Raw genomic sequence first — 26,937 nt, 5'->3', positions numbered from 1 at the left:
GGCAACGAGGTCATGTTTGCCCCCTCTTTTGCTAGAGTGGCACAGAGAAGAAAAACCAGCCCAGTAAGAGGTGTCTTTAGTGGAATTCCCACCTCAACAGCTCCTCTGCAGGAGCCTCCTCTCTGCTGGACCCCATGGGGTTAACACCCTGCTCCCACTGCTGCATCCCAGCCCCATCCTGGGTAGTGGCCACTGGAAGCACAGCAAGGGGAGGTCACCAGGGGCTAAAGCCACATTCCAGACATGCCTTTGCAGCCAGTAGCTGCTTAAGCAGATGCTGTTTCACCAAGGATGGCTGTGGCTGCTGCTTCCTGCAGGAGGGGAGAGGGAGGAGGCTGGTCCCTGCCCTTGGTGAATGGCAAAGCAATTGCCTTTGCTGGAATGTCTGTGAAATCTCCACTAATATCAAGCACATCCCTGTGTCCACTTCAAAGCAGGCACCCCAGGGAGGGCTGGACCCGCACAGCACACTGCCAGGCTCTCCCAAAACCTCATCAGAGACAGGCCAGTGGTTTGCACAGTCCCTGAGTGCCAGCTGGCACTGGAAAAATTACAGAGGAAAGCAGAGTGGTCAGGCATCTTCAGGGGATGTGGTGATTGGAACCAGGACAGTGGGATACCCACGCTGGGAATGACCCAGGGGATACCCAGCTCTGGTTTTCAGAGGACAGGAATTAGAGAGGGGACATATCAGGTCATTCACAGAGGGGCTCAGCAGAGGGATTCCCACTCGTGGGAGGGGAGAAAGGACAAGGCAGAGGGGTCAGAGGCATTTGTTTGTTGAACCACCCTTGGGGACACTGGCTTTTGGCCCCATCAAACACACAGTGTAAGCAGGACCCTCCCAGCACCCCTTTGCTGCAGGGAGATGCTGCAGCCCCTGTGGGAGGTGAGCACCCCATTTGGGGGGGCCCTGTGGCCCCAGCCTGTGCTGAGGGGGGGATTTCCAGGGAAAGGAGGCAGTGCCAGGATCGAAGCCATGCCTTGGCACTCGCCTGTGTGGTGGCTGATTGTGTAAGTGAGAGTTACATCAACAAACACCCTGACAGGGAGAAGCTGTGACAGGCTCTAAAAATTCCATCTGACTTATATCAGGGCACAGAGCAGAAGAGAAGCTCTGCCTTCATTTTGGTGTTTAACCTTTAGCTGGCTGTGTTGCAAAATGTGGAATATGTCAAGATTGTTTTAAGTCAGGATGTTCCCTGGTGTAAAATCTTCGTATACTTTCAAGCCTAATCACCAAGAAAGGAGACCTAATCAGTGCAACAGGCAGCAGCCAGCATGCCTGAGTCAAGGACATCTGGGAACTAACAAGTTTTAAGGATATAGCAAATGAAAATGTTGTTGTGTGTCAGTAGAACAGAGGGCAGTGAGCATCAAGGACCTCGTGGAACTATTAGGGAAGGAAGTATTAAATCAAGATGTTGATGTATGTCTATGTATACATTGCCAACTTGGCAAAAGACTCAAGGTCCGTGTGTCCTACAGCTGAACTATGCTCATTATAACACTAAAAAATATTAATGTATCTTTTATATAATTATAATACTAAAAAAGACCCTGCCCAGGTAAAGATCATGAGTAGAAGTTAGGTGGGGTTATGGAATTTGCGTGGAAATGACTAACTAATCCTAACAGAGGGGCTGTACCTGTTACTAACTCTGAATTCCTGTGTGTAAATAGTGGCATGAAAAGTCCAGTGGATGTGCTGGATTTGTGGGACACCACCAAGGACCCAGGCTTGGGCAACTCTGAAATAATCAGTGTCCCTCTTGGGTGTGCAATTATCAGCTTGTTGCACACCAATTCTATGGGCAACAGCTGCACCTCCAGCTCCTGGGGTGGCACAAAAGCAGAAGCAATCAGGTCCTGAGCAATGTCTGTAGCTGGAGGGGTCTCTGGGAGGCAGGGATAGGGAGATCTGCTCCTTCAGCTCTGCTCTTGGGATGCTTTTGTCCCCAAGTGAAGCCCAGACACTCCTCCTGCTCAGAAACCCCTGCCAGCCACCTTTGCTGACCAAATCACTGCTCCCCCCTGTGCTGAGGTCCAGCTGCCCCTCTTTCTCTCACCACACAAGCAGCACTTGGTAGCAGAGCTGGGACTGGATCCTGGAGGGGGTTAAGTGGGGCTGCAACCCCCAAACCGACCATGGAACATGAGTTTGTGTTTGCACAGGGCAGGGTCACCTCGCTGGGAAGCACTTCCATGAGTGGTTCTTGCAGCCTGGCCACCTCCAGAAGGATCTGAGCTGGAGCAAGGTCTGAGGGGGCTTAGGTGGGAGCAGAGGGAGGTGCTGTGCTCCCCTTCTGCTCTCCAGGCCAGGACCACAGGGTGTGAATATTTTAGACCCAGGAAATGCTGCTGCTGAAGGGGCAGGAGGGCACTTCAACCTCACACACTGAAGGTCCCGTGCCCCTGGCACAGCTTCCTCAGCAGTGTCCTTCCCTTCTTAATCCCTTTTATCCTCTGGATGCTTCGCTGTCCCTGGAAGGGATTCACTTGATATACCCAGCGAAGGGAACTGCCACCAGAGAATCCTCTGCTCCCTCAGACTTCAGATCCCTTTCAAATCCCCAGGACCTTGCTGTTCATCCTCCCCTTTGGCCTATCAGTTCCACCAGCTCTGGCTCTGGCTCTCCTGGGAGCAGCATCCCATTAACCCTTTGCAAAGGCAGGGAATCACGAGGCTGGGGAACCAGCTTGTGCCCGGGGGTGTGTGTGTGTGTTCCACTGGAGCGTGTCTCAAATTAGCCAATCCTGCTCTTGTCTTTAAAACCCGAACCGGGGATCTATTTGTTCTGCCAAGCTTTTCAGCTCGGTTTAATTTAGCTCTCTGTGAACTTGTCTCAGGCTCCCTGGAAGGTGTCAGGTGGGGTGTATTATAAATATGCATCGTCTGAGCTCATTGTCTTGCTCAGCAGGAAGAAAAGAGTCCGGCAAGTGCTGACTCCTTGCAGTGGGTCAGGGTGACAATCCAGGGCAGGGACAGGCTTGCTTTGGGCTGGCATTGCTCTGGCACGGGGTGTTTTACACGTGCAGGCAGGGGAGCACCAAGGCAGCACTAACTCCAGCAGGGCTGGCTGCTGGAGGGGCTTCAGAGCTGCCAGCAGAGGAGAGAGGGATCCCAATCCCTTCCCGTGGATTTGCAGTGTGTCTGTGAGCAAGGCAGCACGGGGCTGAGTGCCTGGGCCAGCCAGCCACGGAACAGGGGGGGATTTGCTCTGTGTGGGGAGGTGATAAATGGAAAGGGAACCCTGCTTTGGAACTGGTTATGGATGCGGGCAGGTCTTGGAGCCAAACGTTTATCAGAGGTGTTGTGTGTTGCTGTGCTGGTTTTCTGCGAAGCAATGAGGGATCAGGTTGAATTTAGGAGGGGGCAAAGACAGGAGGAGAGTGTGCAGCTCTCCTTGAGCAATTGGCTTCGCTCAGAAGTATTGGTTTCACTGCAGTAAAACAGCCCAGAGACTGACCCAGCTTCCAGATTTACCTGGGGGGGCAGGTTGGAGCATCAGCAATCAGATGGGGCTCAGGCTCTCCTTGGGGCAGCTGAGTTCATGACAGACAGTCAGAACAGAAAAAAGCCAATCCCAGTGCGAGACCCAGTCCCCTCACCCAAATGAAGCCTTCCTGCCTGCTCAGACTCCTTCCCACAGACCTGCTCAGGCTGGATGGCACTGTGCACACGCTGCAGGGAGGGCAGAATTAGCTGTCTGATCCCAGCTTTACAGCCAAAGTCAATCCCAGGCAGGCACAGACCCTTGCTGCGGATGTAACATATCCCTCCCTCAAGCCTTGATCCCAAAAACAGCCAGGCTGCTTCACGATACCAATGTCCCAACCACACAAGCAGCTCTGAGGGAAGAGACCTCACTTCCAAAAGTGTGACAGACACAGTCTCTCCTTTCACAAATTCCTCCACATCCCTCCCTCCTTACCAAGAGCAAGTGACTCATTTCCTCTGCTCTGCCATACCCTTGTCTGGATGTTTTCCAGTTGATCCATCTCTGCCTCACTGCAAGTTGCCTTTGGGAGCATCTCTCTTGCTCTCCTGCAAGTTGCTTCTCCCGAGCCTTTGTTGTCCCTCAGTTTTTATTGACTGCTGCTCTGGGCAGCTGCACTGTGTCTCCCCTGGGCTCTGCTCCCGTGGATGCCTCTGTCCCTTTGTCTCTCTGCTGAGCAACGCTCCCCTGGCTCTTGGCAGTGAATCACAGTCCTCACAGACAGAGCCATCAGCCCCGAGGCTGTTTGGACAAGGGGTTTGTCAGCGCCAGTGCCATTAAACTCCGCTCAGTTGTGTGCTGTGGCTGTGCCTGATGCATCCCCTCGGGATACACATCCATGCCCATCCATTCCTCGCTTCTTTGGGAACAACGGGCAGCACTGGAATGCTGGGTGTGATTTAACTGAGCTCTGGGAGTGGTGAATTACAGTATCAGCACCTCGCAAAATGCTTTAATTGATCCGGTTGGTACAAAGACCTTCAGCTGTTAGCAGTTACTTTTGGAAAGCCAGACACACGCACCATCAGGTGACTGGCAAGGATGCTTTGCAGAGAGATAACCACTTTTCCTCCTTTCCTGTGTCTGCCTCCATCTCCAGAAGAGCCGTGGGAGAACAAAGTAAGGAACAAAACAGCTCTGAAAGAGACCGGGGGTGGGACGCCCTTCTTTTCTCCTTAATTGTAATACTGTGAATTAATTCAGTTTTGCAGCAGGAACGAGGAGTTTCCCAGCAGCCCTTAGACATCCAGATAAGGCTGAGCTGTTTGTTCAGCCCCTTTGGGTTCTCTCTGGTACCTGCCTCACTGCCAACTGCTTCACACCAACTTTTTTTTTTTGGAGAGTTTTAAATTATTCAAGCGTGACACAGAGCACGGGGGTTTGCATTCTTAATTGGCAAAGCCTTTTCCCACTCCTGTCTGGAGGCCCCTGAGCTGTCCTGCCAATTTATTCTGATCCTGATTCACAAGCCTTGCAAACATCTTCCCAGGGCTGCCCCAAAGCCCTGTCAGTGTAACCGAATCCTCATCTGCCAGTTCTCATCATCTCCTGGGGCTTTTCCTGGTGTTCTCCTGTTTGACTTATAACACCCCTTCTTGCAGCCACCCTGCCCTCCAAAAAAGCCCTGATGGTGCCCTCCAAACCATCAGACACAGCTCTTCCCCAGGAAGGGGAGATTGAGGGATATAGATGAAAAATGGTTTTAAAAAGGGGGAAAAAATAGAGAGGGAAGAGCAAGCAGAAAGGAAGGATTCTCTCTACTACTCATTTTCTTCTTCTATCCTCTGCACTTTCTTGCTCTCTCAGGACCTTCTTCTCTCATTTATCTTCCTTGTCTCCTGGTGTTTCCTGTTATTGTCAGCAATTATCCCTGGCACCTCTCACAGCTTCCAGCCTGGACTCCTGCAAAGCCACGACCAACCCTTTGCAGGGTGGGTGGCTCGGGCTATCCTGCACACGAGGGGCAGGGTTTGCTGTCCCGGGGCTCTGTCAGGGTTTGGGACTTGCCCCTGCAGTGTCACCCAGCCCTGGCTGAGGCAGCTGGGTGGGCACTGACACCAGGATCTTCATACCCCAGTTCTGAGAGCCTGGCAAGAAGGAGGGACCCTGGTAGACCCCAAATTTCTCCTTGTCCTCCTTCATTCTTTCACTGTCTTTACCCAGTGCCCTGTGTTTATCTCTTCCTCTTCTTCAAAAGGATGGCTGTATTTGCCCCTCTCTAAATTCTCTTGGCCCCTTCCTGCTGTTACACAGGTCCCTGTCCAAGTTCCCGGAGATTCATCTTATTTATTTATTTCCCTCTTTCTCCTTCCACCCCCTTCCCCCGCGCACATACACACACATTTACAGCAGCAGCAGGAGGCTGATGTTCCCTGTTCCATCCCGAGAGCCATTAGGGGTCAATTCATCTTGGGAATGCCCCAGCCAAAGGGACTGGGAGGAGATTCTTTACAGTCTGAATTGGATTGCAACATGTCAGCCCTGTGCCCGAGCAGGGCTGTGAGAGAGCTGTCTCAAGGCAGAAATATTATTTTCGAGATAATGTGGCTTTTGGAGGAGGGAAGAGGAAGAAAAGTGGCTGCCACTGCTGAGGATTTTGGGGGGGCAGCGAGTTCTGGTGACTGCAGCATCACACACGCAGCTCCGAGCTCTTAATTAAGGACCAGCGTGGGATGCTGCCCCGTGGGCGCTCTGGGGTGTCACGGCTTGGCAAGAGAAAGCCGGGTTTGCCCGGGAAAGGGTGGGGAATCGGTGTCCAAACAATTCCCAGGGTAAATTGCTCCCCGGCAGCGCTGTCCCAGCGTGGTGCCGGCAGCCCGAGAGCGCTTTGTACCGACACAGCCAACACGGCAGGGCTCTGCTCTGCAGGCTGGTATTGACCGGGGAGGGGATGTTCCCTGGGAGATGTTTACACACCTCACTCCACTCCTGGATGGCAGCTGCAAATCTGAGAGGTGAGGAAGGCTGGCGGCCAGATGAGACCTGGGAATAGGCTGCTGGCAGAGCTCCAGGATCTGAGTGCTGAATCCACGGGTGTGAGGTGGGAGGAAGAGGCAGATGCTCACCCTGAAAAGCCCTGTGTACGTTGTCCTACGTGGTTTAGGAGCGTGTGCAGATGTTTTATGACCACACTTAGCTTGGTTTTATTCCTTTGCACGTGTAAAGTGGGTATAATTTAGTGGCCTCGCGGCCAGGTGGTTTAGGGGAGATCCTGGCTGACACTATGGTACCCAAAGCCATAATTATCACAAATAAGGGCCATATAGTCCAGCATCTGGTCTCTAAGAGCAGCCAGTACCCAGGGCATTAAGAGAAGTATGAAAATTAAATGTGGTAGACAAGTTTTGTGAAGCACCTTGTTCCCTCACCCCTGTCATGCTCCCCTCCCCTGAATTTCTTTTCCTCCTCCTCCTCCTCCTCCTCCTTCTTCCTCCATTCCAATTATCTCCTCCTTTCATCACTGCCGGAGTTGTAAGTACAAAGTACCAATTAGCTAGTTTTCAAGTTTAATTAGGTTGGAAGGTAGAGCAAATTAAATCCTTTTATCGCGGGTTTCAAAGCGCTTTCCCATCAGGCCCATGGGATGGGTTGCCTTTGAATGAGGTCCATGTTGGTCACCCAGGAGCTGGCCCAGGTCACAGAGCTCTCCAGCCATGGGGCAAGCAGGAGATGAACTGCAAGATGAGATATGTTTCCCCTTTACCCCTAAATCCTGCACTCAGGACATCTTTTTAGGAAAGCTTTAGGGGCGCACATGCCTCTGCTCCATCTCAATGAATTGCTCCTTAGTTTTCCTAAGGTCTACTTGAACAAGGCTCTCCTTCATTTCAGGCAGTGCCATGAATTCAGTGAATACACTTTGACAAAGCCCAGCAGAAGGCTTTCAAAAATAGTTAAGCAATATCAAGTAGCAGGTCCACTTGAGTGCTTGGAAGCACCTTTGTTCCCTAAACCCCTCTTTTTTCTAGAGCTGAACAAAGGCTGAATAAGAGATCCAGGAATAACCACCTGATTTAAGGGGAAATTGCAGAGTGGATTAAGGAAGGGGTTAACTCCTGGGGACACAGTGGGCTGCAGTTGTAGCCACAGCTTCTGTTCCTCCTGAGCTCCGAGGGCTGTGTTTCATCACAACCCGTCTCCCTCGGTGGGGCGAGTTGGCACCTTTGCTCCTGGAATCCCTGCCTGTGCTGGTCCCTGTGCTGCTCTAACCCTCTCCTCTGTGCTGCCCTGTGTGTTGCAGACAAGCCACTACCTCAGAGTGCCCCGGGAGGCATCATTGGCATCGTGGGAGGCGTCGTGGCAGCCGCTCTCATCCTCGGCGTGGCCGTCACCGTCATCGTCGTCTACCGGCGGCAGCAGAAGAACCGCACGGGCACGGACCACGACCTGTGAGTGACCCCACGCCCCCAGAGCCACAGCCCACGGGTGGTGCAGGTGCTCTGGGGTGGGAGAGAGCACCTCTGGCCCTCCCACTGCCTGCACACAAGATAAAATTGGCAGCGAGCCGATTTTTCCCTGGCGTCTCTGCCGGGTCTGCCACCCCCTGGCTCACTGCTCTGATTCTCCTCCCTTCACTGGGGCTCCCTCGTGCTTTCCATCCTTCTCTCTCCTGTTTTTTGAGTTCTTACCATGAGCTTTAAGTGGAAACTGAAGCACAGTGATGTTCACCCAGATGCTGTAGCATAGCAGCAGCTCAGTGCCCCTCTCACCTCCATGGGTAGAAGAGGATCCTGTTCTTTCTTTCTCAGTGAAATGGCTTCAGGCTCTTGAATTGGGCTGGATGACATTCTGTCATCAGAGATGTCACCCTGAGCACCTCTGAATGTATCCCAAAGGGTCTGGAAAGGATTCACATCCACTCAGCATTCTGGTTTTGCACGTAGGGTGGTATGAACTCTGGCAATAGTAGAGAGAGAGGACATCACAGGGGCTCCTCTTTGACAGGTACTTGCTTTGCTCTGCCCTGCACCACACAGCTCAGATCCCAGGCAGGGAATTGTGTGGTGTGGAGGTCAGTTTATGCAGCATGAACCTCTTCAGAAACATTTAGCCTGGGCTCTTCTGAAAAGCCCTGTCTTGTCACCAGCTCTTCACCAGAGCACCCCCTCCCTCCCTTCCCACTCTTCCCACCACCTCCCTCCTCTCCTACCTCACAGGGGAGGCACGGAAAGCCCAAGGCCCAGAGGTTGCTTTTATCTTCCACAACCCCCCAGCTCATTGTTGTTACACCTTGGGCACATTTTGTGCTCCATTTAATCCCATTTGAGAGAGGGCACCGGAGGAGAGCGGCAGAAGGGAGGGAAGAGAAGTGGGGAGAGCAGGAGCAGAGACAGAAAAGGCACAGAAACAAAAAAAAAACCCAGCACCACGAGGTGAAATTGCATCAACAGCACTGGCCCTGTGATGGAGATGCTTTCTGACAATCCACTTCCCACAATGGCCCTCCACCAGGCTCGGGGAAGAGCCACTTTACCAGAGAATAGAAACACAACAGTGCCCTGCTCTGCTGAGGTGCTGCCTCTATTGTGGAAGCTGATCCAAAAGGTAATAGAATTTCTTTTCTATACAGCCACAAAGTCAATGTTTTACAGAGCCTCAGGGAGCTCTTTCACCCTCCCCTTCACCCATAAGCTCTGGTCCCACGCTGGAATCCACTGGGCTGCCAAGAGAAGTCGCCCATCTCCATCAGATCTGGTGGAGAGGAGGGAGGGGGGACCCGGCTAATTAGTGGATCAGAGTTTTAATAAGTTTTGTAAAAGGATTAGACACATCTGTGCATGTGAACAGAATGTGCAGAGACAGTCTCTAGGCTGGGATTACCGTGGCTGCCAATCCCTTTGCTCTGGGGCAAGAGCTGATCCCCTGACTGGGGGTCAGGGATGAATGTCCCTGCGTGGCACAGCCTGTCTGGGAGGAGGATCCAAAGTCCTGCTGGGAAGCCTGTGGCAGGGGCTGCCATTCCAGGTAAGCTGCCAAACTGGGGTTGGCATAACCTTGCTAGCACTTCCCAGTACCTTACAGCCATAAAAATAACCCACCTCCCGTGGGATGGTTTTTGAGCCATTCCAAAGCTGGGTATCCCAGCTGCACCCTCAGGATCCGCAATCCGACATGGAGATTTGCTTGGAACAGGAACAGAATGCTAGCAGGGAGTTTATTTCTATTAACAATTCTAATTGGGGTGAGGAAAAGGGCACGGGGGAGTTCCTGAGAGTAATCTATATGATTATATTGGCAGTTTGGTGACAAACACAATCAAAGCCTCGGTGCAGGGCACATCAAAGCAGCAGATCCCTCTCCCTTGTTCTCTAATCATCAGACACTTCTTTCCCTGCAGAATTGACTTGCCTCCATCCCACAAACCTGCCCCTCCACCAAAGAGGAAACAGGAGATGAAAAGCCACCTGACTCCAGAAGATATCCAGGTATGCCTCCCCAGCCTTCCTCTGGAGAGGAAAACTGATCCCAGGCAGTGTCCACAGTACCTAAAAATTGGAAAATGGGGTTTCCAGGAGCAAAGAAGTCCATGGCCTGAGTTTGAGGGGCAGAAAGGAAGGACTTCTCAAGGCCAGGTTGGACAGGGCTGTGAACAACCTGCTCTAGTGGAAGGTGTCCCTGCCCGTGGCTGGGGGTTGGAAATAAATTATCTTTAAGGTTTTCCAACCCAAACCATTCTGTGATTCTCTGATTCTGTGATTCTCTGATTCTGTGACTCGTTCCCCCAGAACTCCCAGAGTCTGGCACTCGTTGAAAGCTGTAATTTGGATTCTGCTCAGTCCCTTTTGTGGGTGTTGAGTTCCAATGGGGTTGGTGTTCAGGTGGGCTCTTGGGTGTGAGGACTTTTGAGCATCTCCCCCCACTTTGAACGGCACAAGTGGTAGTGAGGGGTGTGAGAATGAGACAAAGAGAAGAGGAGGCAAATAACATGGTGGGAACAAGGGAGGAGGTGAGATGCTCTGCCCTTCGTGGTGCCCCCTGAACAGACATTGCCACAAGCTGTGACAGGAGGACAGACCTTGGAGGACAGATCTTGCCCTTCTCACCTCTTCTCTCTCCTCTATTACAGGTTGTTCACTTGGACAACATGAAACATGAGGAGGAGATCCAGAAGCTCCCCTTGCAGACTCCATACTATGACATGGCAGCCCCTGAGCCCTCTCCCTACACTGACAAACTGGTAAGGACCCTGCCAGACAGGGTGCTGATGGTGCTGCCTGGCCTCACCCTCACCCCCAGCCTCTCTGCCTTGCACACTGCATCTCTCACCCTAAAAATTAAGAGACCCCCAAGAGCAGCTTCTCAGCCCAGGATTATCCTGTGCTGGAGGAAGGCAACCTCCACACTGATCTCAGCCCACCTCTGAGACCCACCTCTGCCCCTTTCCCCAGGTCCTAGAGCTGTGCCTTTATGGCTCATTCCTCAGTAGAACACCCCTGTTAACTCCAAATCCTTTACCCACATATGACACCTACGCCTACAAGCCCACCCTGGCCACTCTTCACCTCCTGCAAGGAGCCCCTGTTAGAGTTTGCAGCTGAAGGAAGCAGCAGGGAGAGCTTCACAAAGCAATTATCTGCAGGGCAGAGCGTGCCAGTGTCTGGCTCTCACTTGACAACAAGTTCTTTAAACCCCTTTTTTTTTGTGTGTGTGTGTGGATTTGTTGAGCCTCAGATGGGGAGATGCTAATGTGAGGCAGCAGCAGCAGTGAGATTAAGGGTCAGGAAGAGATATTAGCAGCCACATGGGAAAGGCAGGCTTGCAAGGAGGGAGGCTGAAGGAGGAAATGTCAGATGCAAAGGCAAGTAAGATGAGAGTCCTTTTTGGATGAGAAAACAGAAAACCACTGGGCCTCAGGCAACATCCTCTCCCTCCCTCACCAGGTGGCATGGGGCTGCTCCCCCCTTGATCCATGGGAGACAAGGCATCCCCATGTAAACGCTGCAGGTCTCTCCCAAATTCTTCCTCCACAAGGGATGGTTCAGAGCACTGCACACCCAGCCTGGTGCTCCAGCAACGTGAGCCCATTTGTTTGAGAAGGCTGTGCAAATACCAGCCCACACCGGAGTAATATTTTATGAACATAACTCATTATAACCCAGTTCATCCTGCTATGACCCTTTAATGGGTGTTCCTGTGCAGATAATGGAAGGACAGGGCCCAGTGACCTTTAGCTGGCAGAAGTCTGCAGCGAGACAGATGCCGAGGGCGTTGGAAATCAGAAGGCACAGCTCTGTGCTGGGCTGTGTGCGTGTGATCCCATTTCCCTCATCCCAGCTGAGCGTGGCCCGTGGCCCCAAAGAAAAACTTCCCCTTGGAGCCCTCCCTCAGTCCTGGGTCTTTCTAATCCTTGCTGAGTTTTAAATGAAACACAGGGTGCTAAAGCAAGGCAGCTGCTGGGAGAGCATCTGAGGGCTGGATTTCAGGCAGGCAGGAGGATGGAGGAGCTCATTTTGGGAAATAATGAGCAGTCAGTTAATTAAGTGGCAGAGTTAGTGATGTGAGATGGGGCCTGATGGGTAGCTGCTCTGTAACCATGGGAACAGAGTTTGCTGCTCTCAATCCTGGCCTGAGAAGATGCATTTCCACGTCCCAAGCCTGGCACTCCCTGCTCCCCACCCGTGGATTCAGCCAGGAGGTGACGGAGTGTGGAGCTCTCATTTCATCTGGCCCATGAAGGGCTCGCTTTGCAGTGGTGATGTGGGGTCTGGGGGACTCAAACACTGCTGCCACAGCTCTGCCTGCTCTTGGCATGGGTCTGGCACAGCTGTGGGTTGGCCCTGTCCCCTGGTCAGCCCCTGCAATGGGTGTCACACTCCCCCATCACGTACCTGCTCCGTGCCCTGGCTCCGTGCCCCAGGAGGAGCGAGCTGAGGCTTGCTCCCATTCCTTGCTAAATCACCGTGTCCTTCAGGCAGGCAGCAGGCTATTCAAGTTTGGGACTGGCAGGGGGGAGAAGGGTGTTGCTTTGCAGCCAAAGAGTGCTGATTTTGCTGGATTTCTCCCAGGCAGCACAGCCAGGCTGGGTGGGCACCACGTCGCCCAGCCACGCTTTGCAGAGGAGCCAGCTCCTGCCCTCCTCCCTGGTGGGAAAAAAGTGACCTGCATCACTTTTTTCCACCCCTAAAGCATTGCAGGGGCCTCCTGCTCGTGTCACACTGGGGTTCTGAGGGGTGTCTGGGATAGCACTGGTGTGGAAACCCCCAGGGAACAGCAGCAGGGAGAGTGGTGGTTACCAAAACCAGCACTCCCAGCTCAGTCCCAGCAACCCTGTGCCATGGGATGGAGCCAGACCTGCCTGATCCTTCACCTGGGAGGTGGGTCAGTTGGAGGATGAGGAGGGAAGCACATCCCTTCAGCTTCACCTGGTCTCTGCCAACCTCACTCTGCTACAGCCCCGCTCCCACCGTGTTCAGACACAGCTACTCCGGAGTATCTGTGGTTCTGGGATCCTTTAGAGGGGAAGGCACAGCAGAAAGGCAGGATATTCTTGTTCTGCTTGTACTTCATCTGCAGATTTGACTTGGGAGGGGAGTGAAGAAGATGAGAGTTGAAGGGAACGGATTCTGCAGGAAAATGGGGCGGGTGCATTCAGCTTTAAATGAATTGTGCAAAACCTCGTAATTTGGGATAAACTAGATTTATCACAAGGCAGCATGAAAGCCACTGCCTGGGGTTGACAATTTCACAGCACTAGAATGGGAGTCAGAAAATGATTAGAGATGGCAAAGAGCGAGGGAGGGGGAAATGGGAGAGGTGCCAGAGACAAAATAAAGGAGGCAGGTGGAGGAGGAACCTCCAAAGAGGGTGTGCAGGGATGTGTGTGTGGACATGTGCTGGCAGGGGACCAGGGGAAGGGAGAGGCTGGGGCATGTCTGCAGGGCCAGGACACCTGCAGAAGGGAGCAGGGGGGAGCCCTATGTCAGAACTGGGAAGGAATATGGACATTTAGGAGTTGCAGACCGTGGGAAAGCTGAAGTGGAGCCGACAGCAGCAAAATGCCCGAGGACAGTGGAGTGGACAACTGAGAAGTGGCATAGGGATGGAGGGGTTGCCTGCAGCATTTGTCTCCGAGCTCTTATGGGGTGACAGAGTTGGTTTATGGGAGGTATCAAAGCAGGAGTGAAGGGAGGGAAGGGTGAGTGTGCCTCAGGTGTGTGGGTGACAGCGGGCGTGCTCTGGGTGCGTGTGAGCAGTAACATGAGGAGGGAGCTGGGGCTACCAGTGCGTGGAGGAGCAGAGCCATGATTAGTGTAGGTGTCAGCAGGCCCCATTTGCACAGGTGGAGGGGAAAGTTTCATTGCTGCAGACAGCAGAATAATTCCTCTCAGTTTTGCAGGGCAATTACCGGGGTGCCGATGCCGATGATTTACACACAGCGCTTGTGTGAGGCAGTGCCAGACCTTGTATACAAGTCACATTATTGATATTGTAATAAATTCTGCTCCAAACGAGCAGCAGGGAGAAGGAGAAAGCCCAGCAGTGGGAGAAACTCCATGGAGAAAACACCTCCTGTGGGAAGGAAGCGCTATTTTGGAGAGGAGTGAGGCAAAGTAGGCAGGAAAAGGTAAAACTTAGTCCGCCTTTCTCTGAGACTGAGATACAAAGTTCAGGGGGAAGGGGTTTGCAGGGCCTGGGTTTAGCTTTGAGGCTGGAGTTGGCATTACTAATTTTCCTAAATGCCCATAGTCTGGGTCCAGACACGAAGCAGAGAGGCCACAGGATGCACAGCTCTCGTGCCAACAACTTGCCACTGCCATCTGCTCACCAAGGGCAGGACAGAGGTGACCTCGAGCCTCCTGCTCCCCCAGCATCCAGCTTGGGAAGCGTGGAAATGCTGCTGCAGCCCTGTTCCCCATTCCCCTCATGGGGAATCAGGGAGCCAAGCCCTGGCACAGCAGGCAGAGACAGCCACTCACTGAATAACCCCTTCCAGCAACAGGCACTCAACCAGCTCATTACAGGGCTATAAACTTCTGAAAATGGCTCTGCCACAGCTGGTAGGTGGCTGAGGACACTTCCAAACAAAGAGGAGAGAAACACTTTCAAATTAAACACCTTTTGCATAATTACCAAGTGATGCAGCCATTTTGGAAAGGGGAGAGAGAAACTGGAAAGCTGTTTCATTTGGAAGGGAAAACGCTCTCCTCTCAGAGAGGCTTAGCAGATGCCTGGCTAATGCTGGCACAGAAAACAGCTCTAAAAGTGAGTATTAAAGAAATTCCACAGGGCAAGTAGCCAGAGTCCCCCTCACACCTTGACTATTGGCACCAAGGCTCCTCCTGGTGATCCACATTCCCCACTGAGCCCTGAGCTTTCCAGGCCATCCTGCCTTCCAGGGCTCTCCCATTATTATTGTTTGCAAAGCATGAAAGATGGCTGGGTAGGAATGATCAGACAAATTGGATAATATTCCATTCATGCAGCTCTTGCTGATAAGCCTGCTTAGTAAAGGAATACCCATAAATATTTCCATGCCAAAGAGGGATGCTTTTAGCCTCTATTAGTCGTTATTACAATGGCAAAATCATGCTGCATAGTTAATCTGCAGTAGCAAGCTGTGCAGTCAAGCCTTGTGTTCAGTGTGGCACTTAAGGACCCTACAGTCCCCACACTGGGGCAAAACAACACTGTTGGCCAAGCAGTGCCATTTCCTTATGGCAGTGCCCCTGGAGCTGTGGCTTTGAGGTCATTCCCTCCAGGTATCTCCTTTCCAAGGACCAGAATTCAAGGTTTTCAGTCCTGCCCCCCCAGCCCTGCATGTGCCCCCACTGTGCTGCAGTGAACCTCGAACCCCTGGGGCAAACCAGACAGCTCAGGTACCTGAGAAGGCTTGAATTCACTGAACCACCCCCCAGCTAAGGAAAATGCTGATCCTAGAGGGGTTGGATGGGAGAGCAGAGCAGTGAGAAAAGGGGAGTGCTGCCAAGCCGGGCTTAGTCACTCAGCTCTGTGGTGAATCTGGGGAGCAGTGCCTTTGGGACTTCTGCTTTGACTTGGGATTTTACCTTACTGATTTATTCATTACCTCCCTACCTCCCTCTTTTTTAACTCTTTTTTTCTTCCCCCCCCCCTCCTCACCCTTCTCTTCTTTCTCCCCCACCCTCCACACGCCCCCTCTCCCCTCTCGCTCACTCGTCCGCACGGACCCTCCGTCCCGTTCTCACTCCCCACTCCGACCCCGACTCCTCCCTCCTGTGTCCCCCACTGCCTTGCTGCTCTCTTCTCTCCAGAACTCTGGCAACAAGGACTGTGATGTCCAGTATGCAGAGCTGGACACGTCCGCTCTGGCCTCGTCACCCAGCCCTCGGACCTCCATCCATGCTGGCGGAGACCTAGTCGAGTATGCAACCATCCAGCCCAACTTACGCTAGCGCATGTCACTCTAGGCCCTTTCCCCTCAGATTCTGGCCTCAAGGTACACAACTGCACTCTGCCTTCCTCACTGCACCCCTCAAAGTCATCACTCTCCCCTCCTGCATCTCCTCCCCCCCTCTGGAGTGGTCCCCACCACGCCCGGTCTGTCCCCCTCCTCCTCTCCCGCTCCCGCCTCCCGCGCGCTGCCTGCTCTCCGTGCTACCCTGATTTTTGGGGGTGCTGACAGGAATGCCTTGCCTTGCCTTGCCTCTGTGCATGCTCTTTGCAGTGTTTTCCTTTGCTTTCTACAGTGGGAGAGGGGGGAAAGTGTTGATTCCTTCATTTCAGGCCAGGGTTTGCCCCCATTGCTGCATCAGCGTGGCTGGAGGCACAGGGAGAGATGAGGTGGGCACAGCTCCTGGTCTGGGATTCAGTTCAGGGAATTTTTGCAGCAGCAGTACCAGGATTCTAGTACCTAGTTCTGCAGGAGTCAAAAATCCTCCTAGAAATGTTAAGAGGTGTTTTCCAAGTTAGTCAGTGCAAGAAGGGGAGGGGTGGGGGGAAGAAAAAAGGACTGATTGAAAGGAAAATTAAAAAAGAAGAGTTTTGTGTGCATGGAAGTAACTATAGATAAGCTGGAGCATATGTGCATGTGTGAAAGAACAAGGTGGGAGAGGATGTGAGAGAATATGGGAACACGTAAAGGTTCCTACATCTGAAAGACTCAGTGAATAAGAGCCAGTCAGAGAGGGACTGTGTATGTGACAGTGACAGAGCTGCTGTTGTGTGAGGATGGTGCAAGGCAGCGTGTTTGGATGTTTGGGACAGAGGGGGAAAGGTTATTTTCTTTGGTGCTCTCCTTCTCAAAATTAGAGACCAGACCTGACTTTGCTCTCCTGTTTTTTGCATCAGTGTCACCGAGCTCAGGTCCTGTGGCAGGGAGGGATTAGGACTCAGTTTGAATTTAAACCTATGAGTGGTTGTTCTGATCCATCTCTGGCTGCCAGTGACCCTTTGAGTGGTGTTTTTTTTAGTGGAAAAAGGCATCTTCAGCTTTTCTTATATTCCCTTGCCCTAAAACCACACCTATTAAAGCCACCAGGTCTCTGTCTGAAAGGGAGACATCTCTCCTTCCCCAGCCCATGGGAAATTTGCTGGATGGTTCCAAGAGTTGTTGGCCAAGGAAATGACATTGGTACCCCCTTTCTTGGCTACAACTCTTCCTCACTCCTGTGTATTCCCAAAGCTGTGGTGATTCCAGCTTCTGTCTCACTTCTTCCCTTTTATTTTGCTGCTTTTTCAAGGGCAGGAAGGGGCTGTGGGTTTAAAGGGGCTACAGGGGGTACCCAGTGAAGAGGTGCAGGGAAGGGTGAGGAGAAAGGAAGACAGCAAATGGAGGGCTGAGGTGCTGAGGTGCTTTGCAGCTGCCTGAATCCCTCATAGGTCGCCCCAGGTGGGTAAGAGGAGGCTCACAGAGAAGCAGCAGCCTGAGGATGGAGAGGGATGGCTCGGAGGAGATAAAGCACAGGGGAATTGGATCCCTGGGAAGGAGGGAAGTAGCTCCATGCAGGAAGATAAGCAGGGGGAAAATGGCATTTTTGAGAAGTCCCCTTGGCCAGCCCTGTTGCTCAGTGTCTCCCTGAGGACTGGGAACCCCTGGGCTGGAAGGTGCAGCACAAACCCCCAGGTGGAAGGTGTGCAGTGGGAGAGTTCAGTCTGCCTTTTATCCCTGTGGTCCCTGGTTTTCCCGTGTTGGAAGCAGCCCTGTAGTCCCCTTGCTGTAGCAAAAGCCTTCCTAGGTAAGTGTCTGCAGCAGCCCTGGCCTGGACCAGAACCATAACCTCTCTCTTGTGGTGTCTCACCCACTCCTGCTCCCAGAATGAGGATCAAGGTCTTCGTAGACGTAACGAGCGAGAGTGGACAGTAAGTTTTGGATGGGTTTGGTTTTCCTTTTCTCCATTTGGGTTGTGGGGTCTCTCTGTCACCTGGGGCTGAGCAGCTCCCAGGCACCTGCCAGCCTCCTCTGGATGAGAGGACGAGAATTCCACCCTCCCTTCACCTCCAGTTCCCAACAGATCCTTGGGCTGTGCTGGAGGAGCTGCTCCCGCTGCTCCAAACAAGGCAAGAGCTCCCTAATCCATCTTGGGAGGTCTCGCCTTGTCCTCCCCGGGGTGGGGAATTTTATTGTCAGCAAAAGGACAATAATCCTCCAAATCCAAATTTGGAAATCCTCCCAGTTTCTCTGAAGTAAAAATAAAGCCAGTCATATGGTGCTTTGAAGGTGTAATCTCGGCCGCCACGAAATCTCCCCGCTAAGACACACCACAGATCAGGGCAATTTCATTTTTTTTTTGATGCTTTTTTAATTATTTCCTCCCCCCTTCACCTCCCCGCACTCCGGTTCTCAGTTTTGCTTGGGAATTTCTTGTCCCTGTTGCAGCAGGAATATCTGAAAACCAAAAGACTCGCGCCAAGAACCCAAAAAATCGGTGACTGGGGCGAAAATTCCCCTTTCCAAATTGCAGGGGAAATAAAGCAAAGAACTAGGGTGGCTCCTTATTAGATTCCCCAATTTAAACAGCAGCTCTGCCCTGACTCCAGAAGGATAGAGAGGAGGATTTGGGAGAGAAACAGCAAGGAGGGCAATGTTTCAGATTGTTGCTGGTGTAAGTTGCTGTAGGAACACAGAACAGGTGGGTGCTGGAGGCAGAAGAGAAGGACAGCAGCATGCTGTGGGAAGGAATGCAACTTTATGAGCAAGTTTTCTGCATAACTAATACTTGCATGTGTCTGAGTGCATCCCTCATCACAGGTCCCTGCCGTGTGTTTTGGGAATTTCAGCTTTCCTCATGCTCATCCTTTTTGTTTTCTGAGCTCAGGGGTGAGTCCCTCTGTCCCAGGGGTGAGTCCCTCTGTCCCAGGGGTGATCCCTCTGTCCCGCTTGCCCTCGGTTTTATGCTCACAAAGATCCTGAGAGCAAGCTCAGGACCCCTGGTTCCTGCTCATCCCTGGGACAGGAATGTTTGTTCTTTGCTCAGGACAGAGATTATTTGAGAACTCCCTCTCAGATAAAGCATCAAACAGAGCAGGGACATGCCCAGAGACACCTGAAGTTGTGGCCATGCTTGGAAGATGAAAAACAGCTCAAAACCAGCAAGCAGGGAGTTTAGAACCAGGGAGGAGAGGATGTGAGGTCCCAGTGATGAAATGCTTCTTATTTTTGGTTCCCAGTGTATTTTATATCTCCCAACACCTACATCCTCCCCACTGAATGGTCCACAGTGACAACAGTCTTATGTTGCTGTCACTCAGCAGAACTTTTTTCTGGCCACCAGCCTGTGCTGCATCCCAAAATTCCAAATCAGCTGATGGAGAGGGTCAGGGTGGTGGCAGCCCAAAGTTTGAAGAGTTTCGAGCAGCAGGGACTTTTCCCAGCCAGGGAACAGGCTCACACACTCCATAAGTGCAGGAATGTGCCCTGGGTTTGGCCCAGCAGAGAAAACCAGTGTCTGCCCAGCTCTCAGTACTCTTCAGACTTCCCAAAAACTGCAGCAGAGAAATCCTCAGGATGTTGAGAAGGAGCTTTTCACTTTTAGATCAGTAAAAACTCCATTATTTCAAGATGATTGAAAGTACAAGATATGGTCACCTGCTGCACACATGGTTTTACCCAAAGAGATGATCTACAAATAGAAGAAAAGATGGAATCAGGTGTATGGGGGGTGGAGAAGGGTTGAGAGTAAGACATGGCAGGAATGAAAGCTCTCTAATTCATTCAAATAAAGCCTGTTTAAAGGTAATCTGCCAGGCTGTCTGAAATGGATAGATTGCTGACATCCCCTTTAATCAAGCTCTTGAAAATAAAACTGAGAGGGGAGGATGTAACCCAGATAATGAAGAATTGTATGGAGTCATGCTGGAGACAAAGGCAAGTGGGAGAAGTCAGGTGGGGGAAGGTGGTAGAATCGTGTGCCAGTTCAATTTAATTAGTTCATTATCCCTAATTTAATTTCAAACTTCGTTAAAGATAAATTAGATTGGGGAAAATTCACAGTGGGACCGGGGAAGGAAGTCAAAGGGCACGGGCTGCTAAATATGTTAAAAAAAACCACCAGGCTGATTTTGTTCTCTTCCCTTTTGCTACTTAGAAATGAGATCAGGGAACAAAGCAGGAACAATGCAAATCCTGCCTTCACCTGCTGAGGAAAGGTGAGAGGAGACAGGGGAGTCTCTTCCTTTGACCCTGACATCCATCACAAAACACTGACCAGAAAGAAAAGGAGAATTTGTTTGGACTCACCTGGGCAAGCAGAAGTGTGGACAAAATTGCACTTAGTGTCTTTTAGCAGTACTTTATGGATGTCTGTCCCCTGCCCACATGGCCTGGGAGACAAGCAGAAAGAATTATGCTTTACTGACCCAGAATATTGTCACAGCAGCCCATAAAATAGGATCTCACAACCCCTTTTGTTTAATTTAGAGTTACCTGCTCACGCCCAGCTCAACTTACACATCACTTTCTGTTAACTGAGAATCTCTTTCCCGTGAGACCTTTTTAAGACACAGTAACATCAAATCCTGTGCTTTTCTGTTGCATGCCCAAAAACCATCTAAACCTTCCCTCCCATTAACAGATAACAGATTACAAACCTTGCTAAGAAAACCCCTTGCCTGCTGTGTCTTACTAAATTGCCATAATTAAGACAACTTCCCTTTCAGCTTGGCTTTACCCAGACAGTTAATGACCCCTGTAAAGCAGGAGGAGAGCGTGGCTATTACTTTTTTTCCCCCCTTGCAGGTATGGAAAGGAGTTCTGTTGTGTCTGAGATTTCTGGAGGGTAGATTATACAGACTTTGCACCCCCCCCAAGCTGGCTCACACCCTGCCTGGCTGTTACCCCTTCTTTGTGCCTTTTGAGCAGCTGGTGCCATCAGAAGAAGAGCAAACAGGGGTCTGAGGTTAAGGTGGAGTTAGTGAAGGTCCCTCGTGGCCCCTGGCTTGGGTTCCTCCAGTTAAACAGCTCTAATGCTGCACAGCACTCACTTTTCACTTTTTACCACCTTTTCACTTTGCACTTGGAGGCCAGAAGTGGCCAAACCCCCCTGAGGCAGCTGTGGGAATGGCCCACCCGGATTCAGGATACCAACAGAGCAATTCTAACACACAATCACTGACTTTTGAAAGCTTAATCTGTGGCATATTCAGCTGTGCCAATGGCAGGGAAATGAAAATGAGGTTGACCTTAGAATTGCTGCTGTTTTCCTGGTGCTCAGACAAACTTTCCATCCTCAGCAGCCTTCACTGCTCCCACCCAGGCTGTTCCCAAAATCGCCTTAAGACTGAGCAGCCCTTCAACTTTGTTCTTGCCTCTCCCAGCAGTCCTACCCATCAATAAATTCTTGTTGACACCTTGTTTTCTATACGATTTTTTTTTTTTAAGCATCCTGGTGAAATATTTATCCAGGAACTCCAGCAGATGAGCTGAGTAGATTGTTCTGTTCCTTCAGGCGTTCTCTCCTGAGGGTCAAATCCTTGTCCTTTCCACTAAACTGACTCTTTCTGGTATTTTTGAATGAGAACAAGGAAGGACTCAAGGGTAATTTACTTGCTTCAACCAGCCCCTGTTCAAACCACAGGCACCAAAGTGTTGTTGGCTCTCTCTTAGAGGAGAAATCGGCTCTTGGTGGGTGCCCATGAGCATGGGGTGATTTTAAAAGCCAACAGCCCCGTCCTCTCCAGGTGTCCTGCCTGCTTGGGTCATCCTGCAGGGCTTCCAGAGGAGGAAAAGGGCTGTGAGCAGGGAGGAATCCTTCCCATCTGCTGCCACCCTCTGGGGAGCCACAGCCCTGGGCTGTGGGAAAGATGCTCTCTCACCCCGGGAGAGAGCAAAGCATCCACGGCACACACTCCATCACAGGAGAGATCATGGGACCCGCAGAGCAGCCTGGGTTTTGTGAGTTCTTTGTGTTCCCTGCAGTTGATTTGACTCACAAATCTGGCCCCCAGGCTGCCAGGGGAGCTGCTCACACAGGTAAAGGTCCACACACGCCCTCCTGTCTGCCACGGAAACATCAGGCACAGTAACCCAGTTTGCATCCAAAGCTCCTGCTCAGACACATGTGCCCTTTAAATGAAAGAGCACGAGCCCTGGTTAGATTAATGACGCCTCCAAGCACTGCTTTTCCAAAACTCAGGTGTGAAAGAGCGAAAACAAACTGTCTTTCCTCTCCCAGCTGCTTATTTTGTCCAGAGAGCAGAGTATTTACAGACAAGGGACAAATTGTGCACAGTCTATACATACACACCAACAAAACCACGGATATTTTGGGGAGTGAGACTACAAATTTTGCCGTGTGAGGATTTATCACCCGGGTTTCTATTTCCCTGGAGCAGTGAGCAGAACTGTTCAATTTTCCATCCTGCTCGTTCCACGTGCGTCTCAGCAGGGAGCTGAGGAGTGGTGAAGGTTCTGTGGCCCGGAGTTTTCACCCCTTGCCTCTCTGTCTCTGCCTGCAGAACTTTGGAAAGTGTCACCCAGAGGTATCGGATGCGGGTGATTACCTGAGCCGCTGCTACTCACACCAAGATCATCGCTACCTGGAGAAGATCCCTCGTGTCTACACCCCCCTGTCAGACCTCCCACAGGATCTTTACCCTCACCACTCTGACATCTCCTTCTGCTGCCCACCCCCAGGCTCTCGGGCTCCCTACATCTGCCCTAAGGAACAGTATGTCTGAGGTGCAAAATGAAGAAGCTCCACGTTCTTTCACTCGGCCTTTTAGATCCTGTCGTGTGTCCCCCCCCCCTTTTTTGCCATCAGCTAAATTTTCTGGGTTGATTTTTAAACCTGGGTTGGGCTGAGCACCTGCCCGGCTTTGCTCGTGCCCAAGGGAACGCTCTGCCCTCTCCCACATCTCCTGTGGTTCCTGCATCACTCTCTCCTTCCTCCTCCTGGCCCTCCTGTGCCCAGCTGGCTCCGTGTGTGCATGTGCCCGTGGGTGGCAGCTGCCCCTGTGGTGGGTGGGATGTGCCCAACCCCATGAAACATCCCCTGTAGGCTCCCTCATGTCAGTCCCTGCACTGGGTGTGGATCCTCCACGGCCCCTGTTCCAGCCTGTGTGAGGTTTTCCAGCACGGCCAGGGCTCAGATCTCAGGCTGTAGCTTTGGGAGGTTTTTTTTCCATCACCACCCCCCCCCTTTGGAGAAATTTCCCCCTTGGCAGTGGGGGTAGGAAATCCCTGTTTGTGAAGAGCTAAACAGCCAGGGTGGCTGAACCAAATCATAAGATGCTTGTAATGAAAGATGCTCAAAACCAACCCAAAAAATAGAGATCAGTGCTTGGTTTGGGGGTTTTTGTTTCTATCCTTTTCCCTTCCTGTTCCCATTCCCAATCTCTTGGATTGACTCCTTTAAATCCATGTGACATGGGGACGTATTTTGAAGTCAACCCATTTGGAGGAAGCATCCTTTAAATAACTGTCTTATAACCTGAAACCAGAAGGGGAAAATAATTATGAAGGAAAACATTCTCTCTAATTTTCTTTTCAAAGCCTAACGTGGCCCCCCACTAGCTTTTCCCCTCTCTCTTCCTTGCATCTGTTGATTGGAATTTTAAAATTAACTCAGGCAGAATATGAAGAATAAATCATGTTTTCAGGTAATCTCCTTGTTCTTAATGAAGGATAAAAGCCAATAGAGGAATCTGGCCTTTTAACTTTTTTAAAAGCATCTTAGTTTTGGGACTACACTTTTTTTTTTTTTTGGGATATTGGAATGTGTGGGGGTTTGTCAATCCAAACGTGTGCATTCCTGTGGCCACAAAGTGTTTTAGACAAGGGAATTTATCTCCACATCACATTTGTGTTCACCTGTATTAGAGGAAAAACTAAATATCGATATACACTTAAATGTATATAAAAGCAAAGCAGAGGAAGGAGGAGGACGAGGAATGAAGATGCTGTGTAAGAGCTTGGTTTCAGGGATAACTTTCACCTGTTTCACCCAGGTATGGCATAGGAGAGGTGGGAGAGGTCTGAACAAGGGGATATGTGGCGAGTGGGTTTTCCCTTCCCTTTGGCTCAGGGTGGGTATTTGGGATTCTGCAGACCTTGCACACTTGCTGTTCCTCTGGAAACCGCCAGGGTGCTCGAGCTGAGTGGGAGGCAGGGACGGGGACCACTCCATCATCCCACTGCCCAGACAACGTGTCAGTGCTGTTCTGTACACGTGGGAAAGGAACTCCCAGCCAGGTGAAGCCTCCCTGCCAGGGGAGGTGGGAACTCCTTGGCTGCCCCAGCCCAGCTCCTGCTGTGCCACCCGGACTGAGGACCCCGTCGATTTTTGTGTATCTGAATGTGAACAGCTGGAGTTGGTGCCTGCACTTGCTGTGTTCCCACCTGGAGCAGCCTCCAGCCTCCCCCTGCTTGTCCCTCCTCCTCCTCCTCCTCCTCCTCCTCCTCCCCAGAGAAGCACATCTGTGAATGTCACACTACCTCGTGGACCCCCTGCAGGATAACGAGCAGATCTGTACATAAGAGAGAAGTTTATTCTTCAGTGAGTGGGGCAATCCAGCCCTGTGTGAGATGGCACCATGTGCATGGATCCCCCAGGCCCTTGCATGGCACCAAACACCCCCCTGGGGCACGGAGTGTTCCCACCCTTCCCTGCTTCCCTGTGCACGCTGACACTTTGTGCTTGAGACGGGCTGGGAGCTGGTCACAAGGACAAGCTTTCCCCTCTGTGGTGGGAATTGCTGCTCCTGGGGAGGTAGATTCCTGCTAGGAGGTGGTGTCCCACTAGATGACAGCTGAGTGACCTGGCTGGCTGAGATGGGGATGAACAATTTTTGGCCAAGCTGAAATGGGCAGCAGCAGCTTCCCTGTGTGCTGGTGCATGGAGCACTCTCGTTCCCAAAGGACCAGGGGACTATGCAGGCACAGCCTTAGAGCATTCAGCACAACTTTACAATGCCATCCTTTTGGTCTTGACTGATGGAAACCTTCTTGGAGTCATTTGGATTCACAGTTCCTCCTCCAGTTTCCAGAGAATTCAGCTGGTCACCAGTGGACTCAAATGCCACATGTCTTGATTCAGATAATGTGTTTATCTCTCGTTTCCTTCTCAACACACCTTGGGGGACTTTGTGGTTGCCACAGAGCTGGAAACTGGGTGTGCTCTGAACTGAAGGCACAGCCAACACTTCCACCCCAGCAGGGAACTGTGCTCAACTCTGCCAAACCTGCCTTTGGTCCCTCTGTTTGGAAAGGTGATGAGGTGCTGGAAAACCCAAGGGTCTCTGATGTCCTCGAACCAACCCAGCACCGCTGACCACGGAATAAAGGCAAGCAAAAACCCATCACACACTTCCCTACTTGCATGCCTGGAATAGCAGAGGTAGGTTTGATTTGGAGCCTTCACCTCCTGATGCAGTTTCAGACAGATCTAAGAACTTAAACGAGGAGTGGAAGATGTTCAGGCCTTCAGACACATAAGGAAACAAAGCCAGACAAAATGATTGTTTGCCAGAGGAGGCAGAGAACACGTTGCAGGTGGTTTTCTCTGCTGCCCATGGCTGGGGGGACGATGCTTTGATGAGGAAGGGGAAGGCAGAGACACAAACTGCAGCATTACAGAGAAACTCTGGTTTGCCTCGTGCAGCTTTGAATGTGAGCTACCCACAGAAGTCTGCCACAGAGGGTTTTACTGTGCTTTCAGCAAAGCAAAAGGATTTCAACCCTCCTTAGAAAAGTAAAAGGCAAGAGGAGCCTCAATTCAAAGCTCTAGTTTGACTTATGCCAGCACATATAATAAGTATAGGAATGTCTTGGTTCTCTTTGCCTCTCTGGGTTGGTCTCAAAAAAAAAAAAAAAATGGCAAGAGAGATTTGCCACACACCACCCTAGGAAAAGTGGGAAAACCCTGAAGGAAAACCTTGAAGGAAGAGCTAATGAGGTCCAGGTGCACTGCTTTGGTTTTACAAATCTGTGTTTGGAAATGGTTCTGATTCGGGGCTCTTACTCCTCCCTCCCTTTCCCTGCTGCTGCACAGTGTTTGCCTGGTGGCTTCTTCCAAACTCCCCTGCACCTGCTGCCATGGGCTCAACACTCCCTTTGCTCCATGCTAAGGCTGCCCATGCCCGTGGGGACCCCGGAGGTGCTGAAATCCTGCTGCAGCAACACTGAGGAGAGGTGCTCTCCTCCTGACATGGTGCCAATTGACTCTAAAAGATCCCTGCTCCAGGAACTGAGCCATGAAGTTGTTGGGTGTAGACTGCTGAACAAGTTGAACAGGAAACTGGTGGAGTGTGACCCAGTGGGCTGGCAGAATGTGGGAGGAACTGGTGTTATAGGACACAGAACCATTTAGGTTGAAAAGACCTTTAAGATGAAGCCCTTCTTCCTGTTACCAGGGTGAAATGTCATAATTTCTGTTCCATATGTCGGTGGCACTGACACAAGAGCTCTTGCAGGTGGAAAAGACTGATCACAGAACTTAAATAAAAGTGAACTGAAGAGCTACAAGGGCTTCTGTCATACCTGTCAAACCTGGGTGGGGTGTTTGATCTCTGCCTTTCTCCCAGTGCTGGCTGGGGTTGTTCACCACCTCCCTCCTCCCTTGCACTTCCCACCCCAAAATGTGCACCCACTCCTGCCTTTGCACAGGGCCCAGGAGACACTGGCTGAGTCCTGCCCATTCCAAAGGCTTCCCAGGACTGGGATAACACACCTTTCCTCTGCCAGTGGGGAAATGGGACTTACAGGTAAGCAGAGGAGCAACATCCAGCTGATCTGCAAGGCACTATCTGCTGCACATTCCCACTCTAGCTCTGCCCTTGGAGCAATACAACCACTGTGGTGCCCCAAAAAATGCCTCTCTCACTCAATTCCTTTTGTTGACTATTTGGGAAGCCTCCTCCCAGCTTCCCTGTGCACGTGGGTGGGACAGAATCAGTCACAACCAGCCGGTCCTCGGGGCCAGCAGCTATTCAGGGAAGGTGCAGTGGGGTCACCCCTGGATTCCCTCCTCTCTAGCCCACTTCTCGTGCCAGTGGCCTGATTTCCCTGGGCAGGAAAGCAGTCCTG

At 51.5% G+C, this 26,937-nt stretch overlaps 1 protein-coding gene across 3 annotated transcripts in view; it reads left to right on the top strand.

Annotated features, from left to right (window-relative positions):
• The window catches only part of NECTIN1 (nectin cell adhesion molecule 1), a 97,219-nt gene extending 70,881 nt beyond the window's left edge, over window positions 1–26,338 (top strand). The window contains exons 6-10 of one of the 3 annotated variants that reach the window (XR_004360731.1): window positions 7,741–7,888; window positions 9,838–9,925; window positions 10,567–10,677; window positions 22,371–23,013; window positions 23,121–26,338. Coding sequence is in view for 2 of the 3 variants with exons in the window: in XM_032709531.1 (XP_032565422.1) it covers window positions 7,741–7,888; window positions 9,838–9,925; window positions 10,567–10,677; window positions 22,371–22,592 (569 nt within the window). In the remaining variant the exon portion in view is untranslated. Of the gene's footprint in view, window positions 1–7,740; window positions 7,889–9,837; window positions 9,926–10,566; window positions 10,678–15,730; window positions 15,916–22,370 lie in introns of all 3 variants that reach the window. The other 2 variants (XM_032709533.1, XM_032709531.1) reach the window with 2 other exon arrangements.
• The last annotated feature ends 599 nt before the right edge of the window (window positions 26,339–26,937 follow it).

Source organism: Chiroxiphia lanceolata, chromosome 23 (assembly GCF_009829145.1).
Source record: "Chiroxiphia lanceolata isolate bChiLan1 chromosome 23, bChiLan1.pri, whole genome shotgun sequence".
Classification (NCBI taxonomy): domain Eukaryota; kingdom Metazoa; phylum Chordata; class Aves; order Passeriformes; family Pipridae; genus Chiroxiphia; species Chiroxiphia lanceolata.
This window is presented reverse-complemented; position numbering and strand designations above follow the sequence as displayed.